Source organism: Zophobas morio, unplaced genomic scaffold, assembly GCF_036711695.1.
Source record: "Zophobas morio isolate AGI-343-1 ecotype UQ-CSIRO unplaced genomic scaffold, CSIRO_AGI_Zmor_V1 ptg000012l, whole genome shotgun sequence".
Taxonomy (NCBI): domain Eukaryota; kingdom Metazoa; phylum Arthropoda; class Insecta; order Coleoptera; family Tenebrionidae; genus Zophobas; species Zophobas morio.
The window spans coordinates 27826257-27846603 of NW_026972117.1; the positions used below are offsets into that span (position 1 = coordinate 27826257).

Below are 20347 nucleotides of genomic sequence, written 5' to 3' on the forward strand. Positions count from 1 at the left end.
TATTATCTGCGTCAGAAAAGAAAAGACTCCATAGCATAAGTAATGTTTTATGCTTCGGAAACAAAGAAAGTTCGGTGTAAATAACTTTATATATTTTATTACCCTGTGCCTGTCGAGATATGAACGAAATTCGTACGTTTTTAAACAACGATCTAATCTAAAGTCAAAGGCATCAAAGTTAAGCGATCTGGCAATTACGTTTCCATTGCCAGACAACTCTGCTCTAGTTTCCTTGATACTCCTATTACTTACCCTTTTCCATTTAGTATTCAAACTCAAATCGCTTACACAACTTTTCTCTAATTTTAATCACGAAATCGACGAAAATTAGCAGAATTAGCTGTATTGATAAAAACTAATTTTGTTAATGGAATTATCACAAAGTAATGTAGTTAAAAAAAGTTTGTTTATGTAAGATAGCTGTCACAACAACAATATAAATCGTCTAATTAATAAAAAAGTGATCAGCAAGTATTTATACTTGTTTTTAAAATACGTTCATTACTCTATACATGTTAATTTGTAATTTGGTGTCATTAAAATCTAAAATACGAGGGTAATCTGTGAATTAAATCCTAGTTAAACATATCTGTCTCTTTATCCGCAGAGAAATCACATCATTTGATTGAATTTAAAATTATACTGACATTAAATACTTATGTCAGACGCCTCAACTACTGCAGCAGACTAGCAGACCGATAAAAATATACGACTGAGTAAGAACCATTACCACAGCGTCGAGTTTACGACGAACATACAATAACTAACATCTCATAGTTAAGAGACGGGTTCATTTGTTTTATGAAAAACGAGAATACGTGCACGATAAAACTCGAAATAGACAAATGGTGACCGATATTTTGTGAACAGTATGGACCAAAAAGTTCCTGCATAGACAACTTCTCAGTTGTTACTCTTGTTTCAATTTCCCCCGGTTTTACCTATTTTGCGTGAGTGTGTTTATTCAAATATTACGGAGACAAGTGGCTGATTCATCGCTAGAAAAGCGCCGTAAATGAATCGAATACGACAAGAAAAATACCGATTTAATTAAAGAATCTCGTAAATTAATAACTCGTATTCATAAACTTGTCCGACAGAACTTACTTTTCAAATTACCCTCGTAAAATACAAAAAATTAAAGTAAAAATTTACTTGGTGGTTTTCCTTGACGCATAAATAAAACAAAATTGAAACTGAACGAATATTTTAGAAGGGTATCACTTTCATCTTTACTTTTTATTAAGAAAAAGCATCTCTTCGAAGTTATTTAATAATGAATATTCACTTTATACTGAAAATAAATCATTTTGACACTTTAAATGAGAAAAACGTGTTTTCCATTGTTTTTGTTAGCAGAAAAGTGGCACGAGACAGCGTAATGAACACCGCTAGTATTGCCACCATTAGTGCTTAAAAAACCTTTGATGTATTGTAACGCCAGCATCAAGAGATGAGTAATTATGCATTTTCATAATCTTTTGATACTATTCCTTGATGACTGAAAGGAATTATTACCGATTTTCTTCCCTGTTTATATATTCTGACGAGCCCTAACCGACGCAAAATATCTTAATGACGAAAAATGTAAGCCATCTCGTAATTAAAAATCAATTTTCGTGCTAATTTAGTCTATGAGGTAGCGATAACAAGGAAATTCCAGGGGGAACAGAATTTTAATTTTCACAAAGTTGCGTTTTCTGTACGTAGGTGCTGTTTATCTGCTAATTTAGCTGTCACAGGACGTTTTATTTTTGTTATAAACTACTCTACATTCTCTTAATTTTAAAATATTAATACGATCTATGTTTTAGGTAAAGGCGATTTTAAACCTTCAGATATCGATGGGTGAGTATCTAAAGCTTTATTTAATTCTGATTCGTGGAAAATATAATTTTCTTGTTGGTCGTTTTTCTGAAAGAAAATAAGAACATTCAAAATGGCTATATGTCACGATAACAATCTATAACGGTAACAACCATTGGCACAAAGTTGGCAAAATCAATACTGAAATTGCAAGTAATTAGTCCCGATATTACGATGATTTACTAATTACTTCCTCCAATTCAGGATTATTTATGGCTTGCTATCATGCTTGCCGACAATCAAATGATCCACGACTTGCACTTGAATGTAATTTCCAAGGAATTATTATCTTTTATTCTGGAAAGCAATTTCTCGTGAAAAATGTAACTTTTAATAACTTTTATTTAAAATTACGTGGTCGGCGAGTTGGTGCACCATACAATTTACTCCCAATATAGATCCCTTTGTCTTGTATCACGCAACGTTGTACTTGGAAGTAAATACTAATCAGAAGTTCATTCAAATTTCTAATTGAGTAATTCAAAGCCAACATTTTAAAAGACATCAACCGGTGTGTATTAAATTTCTCGAGGAGAAAACTCCGTGATTGCTCTCGAAGTTGAGCATTGAAGGCTACAACATCCTAGACGCGACAAGCATAAATATGAATGTTTTCGTACAACAGATGGACTAGTTACTTTACATATTGCCAACTGAAAGCTTTCAGCTTGAGATAAACGGAGTAATCAAGTGAAGACATGCCTTCATTACTCTCTCCCAAGGGCGCGTACTGTTCTGTTTAATTGTTATTACAACATAAAGACAAATTGTCAACGGTTTACGTCGCTACACCTTCCGATAATGTCTCAGCACTTCAGATAACTTAGGAGGAATTACCACGGATTACCATTTAACATTTATACTTAGTTTTACGCTTAATTCTGACAGCAGAGAATTTACCGACTGCCCCTAGGACGATGAAAGTTTTCAAACAGAATGCACTAAATTGCAGCCAGACGATGAAAGTACGAAATCTGTTTGTGCGGTATTTGTCTGAAACAGCAGGAAATGTAGTGCTTCTCTTATGAAGATTAGAGAATCCTTTATCGTTTGGCAATCAGTGTCGGGCGTGTTATTTGTGGCTGATATCGCATATTTATAAGGAAGAAAACCCGAAAAGCTCGGCTTGTTTATATTGGCAACGCAACCTTATCAACGCCCTTTCGATAAAGATATGAAAGAGCTCTGTTCTAGCATCCAATAAATTACTTTTTTCAAAAATCAATTCCGTGCTAATAACTTTTGCAGCGTTTTGCACAAAAGCGTCACCACCGGCTCAATCTGATTGATGTTTTTTTATATACAAAAGCAATAAATTGCATCAAAATTTGCAGTCGGATGCATTTGATTTGTTAAATCAACTCATGTGTCCCCGCTGTCTGCCTAATTGATGTGTGGGGAAATTCATTTTATTTCCGTCTACGTTACATGGTTATCATGAAGGTTTAGTTTTATGATCCAATCTGTTAAAACGTTGTCTTTATTCTTCGTTTTACGACAGGACGGAACTCCCTACTCCTTGCCTTGCATTACTGAATATCTAAATTATGCTTTCCAAAATGAGGATGCTTCCCTTCCCAGGAATGTCGAGTAATTTTGCATATAATACATTATTGTCTAACACGCTTTATCGCGACACAAACCTCTTATTTATCATTTTATTATTATGTAACAAAATCATTTTTGTGGGTTTAAAATAAACAATAGATCAACTTAAAACCGTGCATGTAATTTTGATGATCATTAGTTATATTTTTTTAAACGTACATACCTACATACTTCGTAATTCAAATTAGTAGATGGCTTTTTTATCTCACAAAAATTGCTAATGAAACTAAAATCTTTTATAACAATAATCATTGTTTACAAAGCTGAAACAGACAATAAGTACGCAAAATTTATAATCCACTTACATACTTACTATCCAAAAGTCGTCTTAAAATGTTTCTCTGTCAAACCATCCGAAACTTTATTCATTGAAATTGCAACATTTCCTCTTCTCCAAATATGTAACTAAGTTATATTATAAAACATCATTTTTCTATTCACTTGTACTAATTAATACAGTACGTGGTGTATCGAATTTTGTAACATAGCCTTACGCACAATGTCGACTGATATTTTTTCAAAAGAAGATTACTATGAGCATTATTCATTTAAGGTATATTGACTTTTGAACCTCAAAAACGACTTAAATATTTTGTCAAACGTATTTTTAAATCAGACTTTAAACATAAGGACATGGTACTCACAAGATAAGATAAATATTTTTATAAAAGTTTCGATGCCTCAAAAAGAAGAATTTTGTCATCAACAAAAGTTTCATTAAAAATGTTTTCATTTACAAGGCGTTTTCCACTGATTTACGAAGTTATTTCAAAATTGCTACTTGTGTCTAAACCAAATTATGCAATAAAACAAAGTATGTATTACATTAGAATTTTCGAAATATTTTTTTAGAGAAACAAAGGTATGTTTTTTTTATTTCAAGATATTTAATAATAATTTTGATAATAAAATAACACTCGATGAATTAATCAAGGTTACCAATAAAACGCAAACCTGGAAATAGCCAAGACAAAACAAAATCTATAGTTTTTGGATCAAGAGGTTCACTTGTTTTCATATTCATCTTAAGAGACTTAAACCAAGTCCTCCTAAACCCATCTACGTTTTCAAAATTTTTGCATCATCACATATTTAAAACCAAAAGATAATGCCACAACAAATACATAAAAATACAGACATGTGTATCAACTATTCATAAAGTACCAAGCTAATACATATACAGGGTTTCTGTAAATGATTATAGGGTCGCAGTAGGTCATGTAAACGTGTCGCCTCTCAGGTTTAACTGTACTTACAAAGTGCCTAAGGACGCATGACAAAGACCACACGCATCTGTATAACTGGTTGCCTATATGCTTCACATCTTTTTTAAAAATTAAACTAATTCATTACAATAAAAAGAAACTAATTTATTGCAATTAAACATCACAGTAAATGTTGAAAATGTTCATCATTTTGTTCAAGGCACATATTCACTCTCTTTTTAATTTCAAAAATCTTCTGTAGCATCCTTTCGTCAAAACTTTGGACCCGTTGTTCAATTGTTCAATTCTACTCAAGTCTTTCACGAGATTTCGCTTTATTGACACTGCTAGTTCGAATAAATCCGTTGATTACATCTCTAATGTGACCCTCTGACGATGTTTCTTGAATTATTAAATCACGGTATTTGGCCAGATATTCTTGCTTACAAGCGGTTACAGAATACAGAAACTCTTCGTTTCTGAAGTCCCATTACGATAACAAGACATAACGATGAAAGAAGTGTCTTGTTCAACAGAATAAACCATTTTTACAGTCTTCGATTTTCTAGCACAAAAACATAATTTTCATACGCAACCACCAAGAGTTTTGAAAACGACTGTTTTGTTGTTTTGAGCTCGAATCAATGAGAATTACTGTAATTCGCACTCGAAAAACGTCAATTTCAGCGAAACGGGATTTTTGAAATCCATGGTCAACTACGCCCTTAGAATCATTTATAAAAGCCCTGTATAACACAAAAAAAAATTATCAACACTATTCTAACTCCGACATCATTAACAAAAAACAAAAGGAATTTATTGCAGGATTTAGTTGTGCACAACAATTTGTCATAGATCGCATCATCTACGAACAAGCCAAAAAAGAAAACAGAATTATAAACGCAGGTACAAAATTAACGCACCACTACAATAAAAAATCATTGTGTTAACAAACTTGATGTAAATACCCATACCTTTGGGTAAGCTGTATATTTAATAATAAATAATTTAACAAGTAATTACGCGTAGTAGGTGCTCAATGAAATTTAAATCGGGAGTGTTAGCTGACCAGTCCACAACAGGAATATCTAGAGCATTCAGATACTCCATAACTATTCTCACTATGTGAGGACGAGCAATATCTTGCATGAACAGAAAATGGGGGTTCACAAAGGGAGCAAACATAACATGTTTAATTATGATGTTTTCTAGACACAAATTTGTATTCATGGTACTCCCACGAATGAGAACTAACTCTGTGCAATCATTCAACGATATGCCCCCTCCCTCCAAACATTACAGAACCACCACTAAATGGGATTTTTGGAGATGTAAAACTACTTTCAAGTCTTTTTCGTGGTCTTGCCAGGCACGTCCGTGTCCACCTAGAGATCTTAGACTTCCTTTCGTCTCGTCTAAGAACAAAACTTTCTTCCTTTTCTCAATAGTCCAGTCTCCATGGTCTCTAGTAAAACGTATTCTTGCAACTTTTTGCTCCCTGGTGATTGTTTTAAACTGTTCGGAACAATATTACGATATCGCCAACAGTTGAGAGCTCATTTTCGATTTGAAGGTGATTGTATAATAAAACGCCCGTCTCTAGAATTAATACATCGTTTTCGCCCTTTCCTTGGTCTTCGAGAATAAAAACCTGTATGATTTCTTCGCCTTACATTTGCAAAATAGAGCATCAAGTATCCCTCACCCAGTAAAGTTGATGACCTTATTGCCTACAAAGCCTATGGTATTTTTTTAGTTCTTGGACGTAAGCAAAGGAAGTATTGTAATCGAGTCCGTCGGGCGAGCTTTCGAGTTAAAAAAAAAACATAGGTCCCCGTTTCCGTCTTGGAATCAGTGTTATTAAAGACGGGCAAAATTAGTTGTTGCGCTCAAAAAGTTCTCCCACTACTCATTCTCATTGCCAGGCCAGGGTCGCGCGACCGAACATGCAACGATGAGCGAAGCGAAACAAGAACATCCCGCGCTACTGAAGGAAAGTGGTAGGAGTCGCATGTACTAACTTTGCCTGTCTCTAGTTATGATACACTAATGAATCTAAACAAGCAAGGTCTACAAGAATCTTTAAAAAAATATGTAGTGTCTTTAAAAAAAGGGGGGTGTCGTAGACAAACAAAAAAAATTATATTGTATCAAAACATATTTATAGGATGTTATTTAGTTCTAAAAATCATGGTTTTTATTTTTCAAAAAAGCGAGATTTGCTGGACTATAATTTCGGGGTGGGGGAAGTCCTGTCGAAATAACGTTCGACCAATTTTTTTTTTTTTTGGTTTCTAAACGGCTTTTGATTGCATTTTTGATAATATGAAATTTGCTAGAGATGTCAAAAGGGATGGAAAGTTTGCTTGTACTTACAACAGTTACGAAATTATAAACATTTATAATATTGTGAATTTTCAAATTTGTGTGCGTTAATTTTGTCCAAATGTGTACACATACATATACTACTTTTATCGATCATAAAAAACGCTTCTGCTTTAGTCCAGGATTTTTGGAAAAAATTCAAAACTGAATAACAATAATTTGCAATACATATATTCGTATACTGACTGACATGAGAAGTGCAAAACCAAAAAATAATAATTTTTTCAACTCATTTTTATACCACGTGTTGGCCTTCAAGAGGTAAAGAAATGACCAAAATGTTGGCCTGTATCTCTTAGGTTTTGTGAGATTATCAACACATTATTGACCGTATTTTTGTTAATTGTTAGAATATATTTCTGAATTTTGGACTATTTCTTTACATGTTGTACACCTGGTATAAAGATCAATGAGTCTATACTCGTGATTTATCGTTGCATTAAAAGTTTTTAAATTTCTTTTACAGGGTGACTTAAAAATTAATGAATAAGTCAATTTATTTCATTGATTAAATCGGGAACTTCTCACTTCGTTTTCCCGAAAATTTGGGAATACAATACTGCTATTATTAGTATTACACTGCACCTATCCAAATTGAGATACGTGTCTTTGCAAAAATGTTGATGACGTCATCACAAAATTTTGTTAAGGGAAAACGCATTTGGAATGTACGCCCAGCACGCTTCTTTACATTTACTTTAACGTTACATATATATCTTTATTTTAACTTACGAGGGTTCTCATAAGAAAATAAAATTCGCATAATCAAATTTTATAATTTTTCGAAAAAACTAGATTTGTTTTACTGTATTTCAGGGGTAATTCTGTCAAAATAACTTTTTGTAAACATAAATGAGCTTTTCATTTAAGTCCATCGATCGCATGCCTCAATATCTCTGTATTATTTGTTTATGTCGTTAATTTTTTCTATCATTCTCAATCTTAATTCCTCAAAATTGTTGACAGGTATTCGATAAATAATATTCCCTAAATAGGAGGTTCTTGGGACCCAGATATTCTCTGTATTTCGACTAAATATTATATGTTAAAAAATTCCCGTAACATTGCTACTGTAGTTCTAGCTGAATGCGCTGTAGGCCCGTCTTGTTGAAAATAACCTGGTTTTCTCCAACAGCCGGTCATCAAGTATGACCAAAAACTACTGAGAATTGTCAACCCTAACTGAAAAATCGTCTTCATATAATTCTTAAACACAAATTACTCGATACGGAAACAGAACTAAATCTTTTCGCAAGATTGCTTGGCAAGTTCCAGTGAATGTTGTAGGGGTGTGCTCCATTATCTGTCTAATATTTCCAATATTTTATAGAGTTCCCTTATGTTGCGACCTGCCACTTCCTTCCGTTCTTTTTAGAGACAAGGTTTCTCGGAACTTTGTCGCACCTCGTAATGTATTGTAAAAATGAGCATAATTGCCGATGTTGTTTGGAAATTCTTCCCGGAATTCATCCCAATCCGCTTGAATCGAGTACTCCCACACACCGTTTGTCTACTACCCATTTCAAAATACGACTCAATCATAAACGCTTTCTACTCCAATAGATATACTATTTTTGAATGAAAACGCAAATACGCACAAATATAGTTTTGAAAAGAACTATAAAGAATATTTCTCCAGGAAACAATAACAAAAGTAACGTTAGAAGGAATGTTTCATGTGACAGTTGTTAAAGTCACAGCGAGATTGATTAATAAATTAACGTAAAATTTAAATCAAAGTTAAAAATCAGTTTATAAGGATTTTAGTTTTTGCCTTTTTTTTGCAAGGATGGCTCGATTACAAGTTATGTTCCTCGCCCGATGATAATGACAATAATTGCATTATTAGAATCAGTACTGTTCATATTAGACGAACGTTAAAAAACTAAGACAAAACTTCAAATAGATTATTATGGAATAAATGTGACAACCAGCATTTATTATGATTTACTATGAAATTTTTATAAATAAAGGAATGATGCAAAACGACAAAGACTTAATGTCATATTATTTAAGATTCATCTATCGACTTCTTTAATGCGTTTTTAACAACTGACAACAATGCCGCGAAGTCTCTCATATAAAATGCATGACTAATGGGTTTTAGACGCTGTCAGCTCAAGCTAGAATATAATCTATAGTTTGGCTATGGAAATAGAATTAATGACACAAGATGGCCAAAGAATATTTTAAAACAGATATCGTCAGCGAAATTAGAAAAGAATTACCTAGGCAAAAGTGATCAAACGACGTTAACGACGCCACAAAATTACGAAGTTTAAAAAAAAGTCCAGACAAAAGTAGTTGAAAACTGAACGATAAAACGTCAGTTTAAAGAAATTCGAATTATAAAAAAAAAGAATAACAAAAATTCAGTGGAGATGGATATCATCTGAGGTATTTCCATAATTTTCACTCTTTATAGGGCAAAGGATTTCTTGGTCTTTTCGTAGAGTTCCCCACTTAGGCATCGACTGTAATGGCCTTTCACCACTCGTTCTTTTGCATTTAGAATCGACAACCCATATATGAACGGTTTTAAATGAAAATCAGCACTCACCGAGAAATGAATGTTAATTTGTCAAAACTTATAACTCCAACATTCACAATTATGAAAATAATGTACTTATATTATGGTTTGTTAAATGTTGGAAGTATTTTCGGAAGTATTCTTGAATTAGAAAGAAATTAGAAGTTAGAAAGAACGAACACGTTATTAAGTAGAGTATAAAGACAAAGGGAGTTAGTTACGTAAAGAACTTGATAAAAAAATATGTATAATTAAAGTATTATAAATAATAAAATTTGTTAAATTTAGGATTTCGACAATGTTTGAAAAAGTAGGTGCAAATCCCGCCGATCGTACCAGTACCTAAATAAACAAAATTTTATCTATGTTGTAGGCAAAAAGTAGACATAGAAAAAACCGCCACTGGTCCAGGGGGCATTCCTGCAGATGCCATATACACAACAAATTCTCGAGGTCACGGAAGTCCAGAGGCCATGAAGGTACGTCTCGCCGCCATGGTGCTGCAACCCCCCACTAGAGTGTAGCACTGCACCCTCGGGCTGGGGCGGAACAACGGCTTTAAGCACGGCCGACCCGCCACAGTCATCGAGTACAAGTGTTAACTGTTTTGAAAATACAAATCTGCCTAAAACCACCGGTGCTAAAACTGAAAAGTTGTTATCCGGTTCACCCTTCATTCGTACCCATTTTTACATTCCTCACGGACACATTGATTACGACTGAACGTTATGATAGATTGGTAAAGTAGCGGACTAAAAAAATTGTGTAGCTTTTATTTTGTGGCAAATTTTCCTGGTGGAATTCGACAGAAAATTGTCCTCAGTGCACTTAATTTTAAATATATAACCTCCGAGCACCAAATTTATTCAAATGGAGTTTAGCCATTATCAAAATTCGAAACGATGCAATCGAATTATTTTCATCGGCCATAATGTCGATGGTTTTATCTTAGCTCAGGCTGTCTAAATTGGATTACTTCCTATCTATCGGAGTAATGTATTACGAATAAATTTTGCATCGGCTAAATGCGGAGCACAACATAACAAATCATCTACTTCCCAGACTAATCAAATTCTCCTTATTGGATTTAAGACCAAAATGTTTTGAGCGGTTCATAAATTGTAATTCTGTCAGGACCTTAAAAAGGAAGCGCAGCGTTCTCTAAACTAACCAATTGAATTTCACTCGGTGCTATTCGATGGCAGCTGAGAGCCGTGATATTTTTATCAAACAATGTGGCGACAGGTTCCATTCAATTTTCAAAACAGTTTACACTGCTATTTGGAACTGTTTTGATCACAGTCGCACCCAGTAAACTTTACCTACGACTCAAAGTTTTTTATTCAATAGGAATAGACCTGCAAGTTTGTCTGCTGATTTGTAATTTGTATGCCTTGTTCATGCTTGTAGCTAATAACGTCATTAGACATGACATGATTTATTTTAGCGTTTCCAGATAATGTTGTTATTAGTTTACAAGTTTCATTTATCTCAACGATAGTTATAAGTTAACAACGTTTTATTTTATTAGTGTTCATTTAATTAAAACTGCGAAAAATAGAGAATCCTTAAGTTTTATGTCTACAGTTTAAACACACTCCTAATAATAATCGACAATAATGATTCTTGTGAAATAAAACAGGGTGGGAAGTCTCTATTTTTTTGCTTTTATTATTTCTACGGCAAACTTAAACCTAATCCACTAAACTACCAGATTGGAAGTAGAATTTGTACATAGAGAATGTCTTGTAATTATCATACACTAACGCACTTTGCACTTTGTAAATATTTGCACATGCACCAACTAACACCGTAGTGTTGCGAGTTTCGACTGGTTTTTGCCTATTCACAGTAACAGTAATTTGCCTCAGAATATTAGGATATGGAAAAATTGACACTTCTGCATTATCCTATATATTGCTGTCTGGCACGCACACACTTAACTTTTCTATATGTTGTACAACAGCATCCAAAATATTTTTCCACGAAACACTGCACACAGGATCCCAGAACTGCAACATTTTCTTTAAAAATATTTGTTGTTATGCACTCAAAATAACGAGATACTTGAAACAAACGAAATATAGTCGCGTGAGCCAGTTTGCGATAGATTTATACCAAACAAAAATGGAGATACTTTGAACAGTATTGTCACAGTGAGAATTTGATTTGTTAAGAATGACGAAATTATGAAAACGATAATTTTTCAGATTTATAAAATCTGGATCAAGCTTCTGGTGTAAAACTTCTTAATGCTCGTTATACTAAATGCAGCATAGATCGTTTATTTTTTGTAACCTGATGTAAACAATAGAATTCACTTTTAGCAGTTTACGTTTTTATAAAATTTAACGCACGTAGTTTTTGAACACCAAAGCAATTATAACCCACACAATTTTAATTTTGACATTAGATTTTTTCGCTCCGTTACAAAACAACTTTGATAAATATAAGAGCAACACGTCTTATAGTTTTTTCATTGAGTACTCTTTTAATACTCGAAATTATAATTTATGTAATTATTAAATACGTAGACATCTCACAATTATTCAAATTAAATAAGGCAAAAACGCTCCTAACATTTTTATTTTTTTTTTTTAATCTGACAAAAAATTAAATACATGGCTAAGTTTATTTCAACCCAGACATTTTTACTAATTAATTCTGTTATTTATTGTGAAAAAATATGGAAATTTAATACAACGTTAGAACAAACTTTCCGTGCAAAAACATGATGATAAATTAAATCCACATATAGTTTTAAGTGCCTTGGATGAACAACTTGTTAAAATTTTAATTTACCTTATTAATTTTTTAGTAAGGTAAATGAATAAACATGCTAGTATCGTAAAAACAAACTTTATAAAAAATGCTGCAAGAAAAATTGATAAAGCACTCCAGTGTCTGGTAGGGATAAATTTACAGCTTTCAGCTAGATGCTATTTAAATAGACATTTAAATGTCTGAAATGATCTATAATTATTATTATTAAATAACATACTGCTGTTCGTTTATTCATTGTTTTAAAGAGGACATAGTAATTCCCAATTTTAAGGAATTCAAACCCTGTGCATTAAAAAAAAAGAACTGAAAAAAAAAGCATGTGGCAATATCAAAGTTGTGACGTCATCGGATTTTTTTAACAGCATCCATAATTTCTGTATTTACTTGTTGTTAAAAAGATTTCAGCTTTTACTTGTTTAATATAGTTTTCGCGTTTTTTTTAATGGTTTGTTTCTAAAATATAACACTTCTAAAAAAGTTTAAGCTTCTTGTTACTGGATTTGTTATACAATTTACTCCATAGATGTTTTTTTGTATTTTTTATAAGTATGGAGCGGTAGTCTCTGGTAGAAATTCCATTTTTATTAAGTAACAATACCCTATTGTTCATCACTTTTACTAAATCACACTATTCAAATAAAATGTATGTAAAAACATTAAACATTTGGTGTCGGAATGTTAAATAGGTCAAGCAATACATTTTAAGTTATACCTAAAGTAACATTATACCACCTACTTATTAAAGAAAATGTCATGCATTATTACTAGGGGAGCGCAGGGTAATTGCAGCTATGGACGGAAAAGTTAAAAAATTTATTGTTGTAATCATAAAGGTAGCATTAATTTAACCATTAATTAAAAATTGACAGAAATTCTTCAAAAATAATCTTAGTCTGGGCAAAATTTTCCTATATGTGTAACAGGAGCTATTATTCTAAACTTAACAAACTCAAATAACATTTTGCCGCAGCTAGCTAATACTAATTATAAACTTCTTAACGAGTACACATTTGGTAAAATAATTACCACATAATCAACACAAATTGGTAAAGGGGTAATGAGAGCACCCTGGGTCCCATTATCCAACAAATAAACAATTCGGATTAATAAAAATAACAAAAATAAATTTTATTTTTAATATAATTTAATTTAATTTAATAAAATTAACTATAGAACAAACACACAACGCAATTCAATGAGAAATGTTTAGCTGTTTACTTTGAATTCGAGAATTTTATGTTTTTAAGAGGAAAACCCAAAAACAACTTGAGTTCAAAGCCGCCACATTTGTTGGACTGAAGTGACTGGCGGCGATCACATGATTGAACCCAGATCGCCGAAGTCGTTCAAATTATTTCCAAGCCGGGAGCCTTCCTAAGTATAGTCTCCGAAATACTACAAGGTTATATGGCTGTTGTAAAATTAGGATATTGTGAAGACGACAATGGAGCAGTTAATAATAAACCCACAGTTGTAAAAGACAAATTGTATTTGTAAATGTACCAAAAAGATATTGAAACAAATCCTTGATTTACGACGCTAGGCTTGAGTCGGTAACCAGCCGCACAAAAGGAATTATAACACCCCATTATTAAGTTTTGTGGGACCATATAACCTTGTAGTATTTCAGAGACTATACGTCTATTATAATAGTTCCCATAACCCGCTAGCTTCCATTACCCCAAGCGCCCCTACTACAAATGTTAATTACTGCAATTTTTGATTTATGAAAACTAACAGCATCAAAAGCGTTTCCACTTGGCAAGTTAAATGACATTAACATAACCCGTTTTGCAAATATTATTACTATTAATTGTAAAATAATAATGCACAAATGCAACATATTCACGTTTTGTAGAGTCACCAACATGCATTTGGTCGTATCCGAATTGCGGTGTAAATTTTCCTCAAATCTCAGGTAGTTAGCTACATGTATACTTCTGACCGAATTGCGGTCCATTCTCGAATCGTAGTAGTTCACTTTACTATTACTGAATTTTTAAAGTTCTTGATTCAGAATTTTGAGGATTAAATAACAGTGTCGATCACACTGATCAAAACGAGACAACTTAACCCCAAATTAAGAATTTTACCACAGTGCGGTTACGCATTAAAAATGCACCGCAGTTCGGATAAGCTGCTGCATTTAACGTTGAAAACACGCCACAACGCTGTAATATTCAATTTACTTTAAGTGTTGCTGTCAAACACCTGTCAAAATTGGATTTTCAATCTGCACTCTCACTTTCAAATAATCAAAATTCTCACTGTTTTTCAAATGCGAGTTGAGTTCGTTTTTTCATTAATGTGTTAAGTTCGATACTATTTTTAATGGACTGACAATACTGTGAGAAAATATTGAGTCATCACAAACTATAACTTATTCTTTGACTTGTGGTATCATTAGCTTAAGCGCGGTCCTCGATGTCTCAGTAATTATTAGAGAAAAGTCAGAATTTAAAGTTCGTACGGTTCTTTGAGTACCATACATCAAAATTATTTTCGATTATGTGTGGTCGGTTTTCGATTTTTTTTAAATAGAACACTCTCTACATTTTTAAACATTTTCACTGCCCTCTTCATGGGCTTCATAATTGTAGTTTATTTTTGAAATGTTGTTGTTTATTTTTCTTGAATTTTTTAGTAATGCAAATGTTCATAAAATTTTAATACCTATTAGAGATGTACCGACTGTAGGTCTGGCCGACTAACCGACTAGCCGATTGTTCGGCCAATAAAAACCGACTGGTCGGCCGACTGTTCGGCTTTGCTAAAACCGGTTCATAAATGCGACAGACAGTGTGTTTTTTTTTCTGTTTCTCTGATTACCTTAAAAAATTGTTTATTTTAATAAAAGGAATAACTAAAGTTCCTTTGTTTTCCAAAAAATGTGTTAAATTTGTTTAGATAATTTTAACATTTAATTTTTTTTAGTAACTCAGTACAAAAATAAAGAATAACACAATTTAGGGCCAGTTTATCCAATATTTTAACTGAGCTTAAGTTGATCGCGCATTTAACAAGGCCATTAGCGACGTCTGATTGGCGTAGAGTCGGTCACATGGTACTTTAACGCGGAGTTAAAAATTAAATCGCAATTAAATATTTAATTGAGGTTCTGTAAATCAGGTTTAATTGTTTTATATACTATTTTAATTTTAATAAAAAAAACCGACCGATCGGCTGTTTAGCCGACCAGTCGCCGACTGCAGCCGACGATGAAAAACGGCCGAATAGTCGGCTTATCCGACCGGTCGGCCACTAGTCGGTACATCCCTAATACCTATACAACGTGTTCATAAAAAATTCTAAAACGCTACAATTTTCAAACGTCGCTATTTCAATATTTTATTATTGCATCTTACTCTATTTTTTATTATCTTTTTTTCAACAGAAATGTTGTAACACAGATTTTAAAAATAAGCCCATTGTCCATTTTTTTATTAATCCTTCCATCGCCAAAAAAATTCAAGAAAACTGAAATAGCGTAGCAACGTCGTATCGCACTTTCAAAAATAAAATGTGATTATAAATCCTAAGAACAAGTCAATCAGAATATGTAAACAAATACAGGATATTTTATTCGAAAAAAGCAAGTTGTGTTACGCCTTAAAAACACACACAAATGACAATCTCTGCACCTAAATTCACAAATGAAACCGCGACACTCTCAAAGTATTTCCACTGTAGCATGTACCAAACGATAACATTGAAACTATCAGTCAAAATGGATAATTATTTCGGCACAGAATATAATGTGAAAAATCGCATTTAATAAATTTAAACGAATCAGATCAAAATATTTCTAACATACCGTCCACCTATACCTACACTATTTTTTTTTAGAAATCGACACCACATTAAAAATATGTCGATAGAACCGTGGACGTAACCAATAACAAATGTATAAATCTCTACACAACACGTAAAATTACAAAACAGATTTTCAACTATTAAAAAAACAAAAATTAATTGTTATCCCAAATTTTGTTGCCTTATTAACTAGGTAAGTGTTACTGTTGCATGTGATTTGAGAAAAGTTAAAGACACCAGTTTTCAGTGGAACAAACAAGTAAAATACCGAATGAAGGTTGTTATATGTTTTGTTTATGCTAAAACTTTATAAGCAACATCTTAGAAAATTTTTGTTATGTATTTTTCCTTTTTTCTATTGACATTTAAAGAATTCATTTTATTCAAGTCCAGGAAATGGACTTCATATTTGAAGTTATGTACATTACTGACTGTGAACATTTTTCTAATTTAGAATCATATACAAATTTGTTTAACTATAAATTAGGTTTCTAACGAATAAAACAACACTTATTGTGGTGGGTTCTAGCATTTCTCTAGATGTTTAGAATTTGTAGGAAATCTTAACAGTGTCATGTAACAAGGCTGTTGTACAACATGATTTACACTGTACATAATTACACTTACACTGATTTTCCACACAGACTCCTGTCCTGAGCACATTCTCAAACCACCTCACATGATTCTAATCCTGCCCGTTGTCGCTGGTCGATGTGGTACCTCAGTCGGCTAGAAGATCATCGCACTACACTTAATTATTATTACTTCATTCATTGTAAATTGTAGAACCTCGAAAAACGAACTATTTAAATCAGTTACAGGTGAAATTCACTAATAATTTCAATACTCATATTGTTTACATAAGTATTTATAATTATACATTTGTTATTCTCTGCTCAATTTACACAGTGGGTGAATTTTAATCGTTCGTTTTTCTAACAGTACAGACTAACACAATCTAACATACTGCTGTAAATATAGCATACCACACTCACATTCAATGGTAGAAATAGTGTAGAAGAAAAACCAAAAGAAAACGTCTACTCTGGCCTAGAACCCAATACTCTACACTTGCGAAATCGCGAATTATCACTCAATTTCTTCGAATCAGATGATAACGATACTGAAAAAAGTTTCCAGGATAGAAGCAAGTATTATAGTTTTAACAGATATTCGAACCAAAAACCTTTCGATAATTGGTCGTATAACACATTAGCAATGGGTTCACATCGAGCGTCTTTGCCTGTCGATAATAAGTACGTTCGCCGATCTCTTAAAAAATATAATAAAAATAAAGATAACAGGCCTAGACCTAAACCATTGCAAATTGAAAACGAAAAGTATTATGACCACGTATTTCCGAAACGGGAACTGCGGTCTAACAGTACTGACTTATTTTATCAACCAAATAGTTTAGATCATGCGGAATTGTAAATATATTGTAAGTCGTCGTCAAATACATTGTTGTACATTTTAATATTAAATTTGTAAATATTTCGCTGGTAGGCGTTCATATCGTTTTCATTTTTTCCATTTATTGTCACGTTCATTTTCTAAAGACTAGTCCAATTTTTAAATGATCGTGAACTTATAATTTGACGTCTTTTGATTTATGGAAAAAAATGAAAACAGATAAGTACTAACATACTCCTTATAACGTGTCCAGCTGATTTCTTTAACGGTTCGTGAGTACTTAAAATAATATCTTTATCAATACCAAAATTATATATTATCTTTATGTTACACGGGTGCATTAGGTAGGTTGTCATATTTTACCAACACATTTAATTTTTACTATAATCAAGTGGTACAAAAAATACTTGCAAATAAACCTACCTTATGCGTACCAACTGCCGAAAGTAATTTTAAATTATTACTGTATAATTATTTATTCCATTCGTTTTGTTGATCCGTCACTTTATTATGTAATAGTGTAGAAAATGGGACAAAAATCGCAATAATTAAAATAATTTATGCACAGAACTAGCTAACAACCTTTAAAAAAATGACTTTTCAAGATATATACCCCACTATAATCCACAAAAAGCTAAAATTATCTCAAAGATCATGGTAATTTCCATCACTTTGTAATTTCTACACGCACTGTCAAAGTTTAAAAAAGCGGTGTATAGGGCATCCACGAATTTAATGGTTTGACGACTTTGACTCCACATCCCTTGTCAACGAATAATGCAGGTTTATTGAATGCAAATTTATGGCACCATCCCAAATTTCAGTAGCCGCTCTTTGTTACATTGGGCTGGCACGCTTCCCTTCATTCATGTATTCGTCTTGCTTGCCTGTTTTTACGATGGTCAAGCTTATCTGGTTGAGGGTATTATTTAAAGAGATTAAAAGCCAAAAGTCGCAGAACTACTAAATTTCTGGATGGCTTATATACTATATTTCAGACAAAAATATATTGCTCTCCTATGCAAATTTTTTAAAGACGCTGTGCAAGTGAATCTATATCAATAAAAATGTAACAATTGTGAACACAATGTCATAACAAAAATTAACAATCATTTTCAAAAACTTCGCAAGAGATGACTTAAAGGAAGTATATTATAAAAACTTATTCACTGTTATGAACTCCTTGAATTTAGTAATATTACTTTAAAGAATGTTTGTGCTCAAATGCTGTTATAAAAAGTTAAGTTTGAAACTGTTGAAGAATATTTTTCTAAAAACAATAATTATGCTTGAGAGATTTTTTTTAATGTTCATTCTAATGTATTATTTTAATTATTGCACGGTTTCACCCAATATGTACGTTTAATATTTTTCTTGTTTTTACCAAAGATAAAACAAAACCAAATCTCATAATATTAATAGATAGATAAATCTTCTGAATATATGTGATGTTACAATAACGATAATAAAATGACTTAAATCAAACGTGTTATTATTCTTAGGCTTTAAGTGTAAAATATAATTATTAATCATATAATCTGTTAAAAGTAACGAGAACTATGAATTTGTGTCATATTGTTTATTTTTGTCTTATTTTATTAAAATTTTATCATCAAATTCGTGTAACTAATTATTTATTTAGTAGTAACAAATCTATTTCTAATGATGATGTATTAGGGAATATTATTTTTTAATGTAAAAATAAATTATAGCATTATTACATGTTATAAAATAAATTAATTAATAAAACATGTCCAGTCACTTTATTCTGTGCCCATTCATCGACAAAAAAAAAATCGATTTTTTTGCTATTTCAAAAAGGTAAGTAAACAACGGTCATCACCAAATTTGATTAACTTGCTCTACTATTTATTCCAAAATACATGTATCCCCAAACACAGCTAATTTACATTCACAAAGTGAAACGCTGTAGCCTTTCCAATTGACATCGTACCCCGACAAAGAACACTGATTCCTCTTTCGATATGATCGTTTACACTTCTGCCAGTACGGAATGCACTTTGTGTTTCTTCTAAGCCCGATTCTACATAGTACACTTATATAAATAGTTTGTTTTTTAATATTCTTTCATATCTTTGAGTGTTGTGTTATTATTACTATTTCTTGTGTCCCCTGATTTAAATATGGGGGTTAAGATTGCAATCTTTTGGTCTTCTTTCCGTGCCTTAATACATATCGTCCGGAATAACTCTTCTCCCTCTACTGCCATATATTTCAACACTTCTGTAGTTATCCTATCATTTCCGGAGCTTTCCCATTTTTTAAAAATTCAATTATTTCTTTCAATTCTTCGTATGTTACTAATGGCTCTCTATGTCTTCCTGACTTATCTTCATTATCCGTTTGTTCATTTATGTCTGTGTCTTCGTCTTCATTTTCATCTGTTGTTTCGTCCACCGTTTCATTATTACAGTGTCACTGGTTAATATTTTCCTTTTTTGTTCTTTACATGAGTATATTGCTGCTTTATATTTCTTATTCTTATACATTTTTTTCTTTACTGTTACGAGTAATTCCCATCTTCTTTCCAAACTTTTTGCAGCTGTTGTGTTTCTTCTTTCACCATGTTTCTAACTTTTATTCTTTGTTTTGTATTCTTCATAATTTGTCGTTATTCGGCCCTTCAAATATTTTTTCCATTTTTCTTACAATACGCTGTTTGTTTTTATTTGTTGTTTGTCTTTAGTATACCAAAACAATAAAATAATCACAGAACCAGCCG

The 20347-nt window shown here is 32.3% G+C and overlaps 1 protein-coding gene across 4 annotated transcripts in view; it reads left to right on the forward strand.

Annotated features, from left to right (window-relative positions):
* LOC135128126 (uncharacterized protein) overlaps positions 1–19081 on the forward strand; it is a 513893-nt gene extending 494812 nt beyond the window's left edge. For 3 of the 4 annotated variants that reach the window (XM_064054997.1, XM_064054998.1, XM_064054999.1), the window contains 3 exons: positions 1815–1848; positions 9968–10073; positions 17173–19081. In XM_064054997.1, coding sequence (XP_063911067.1) covers positions 1815–1848; positions 9968–10073; positions 17173–17625 — 593 coding nt within the window. In that variant the 3' untranslated portion in view covers positions 17626–19081. Of the gene's footprint in view, positions 1–1814; positions 1849–9967; positions 10074–16835 lie in introns of all 4 variants that reach the window. The other variant, XM_064055000.1, reaches the window with a different exon arrangement.
* Positions 19082–20347: the final 1266 nt, after the last annotated feature.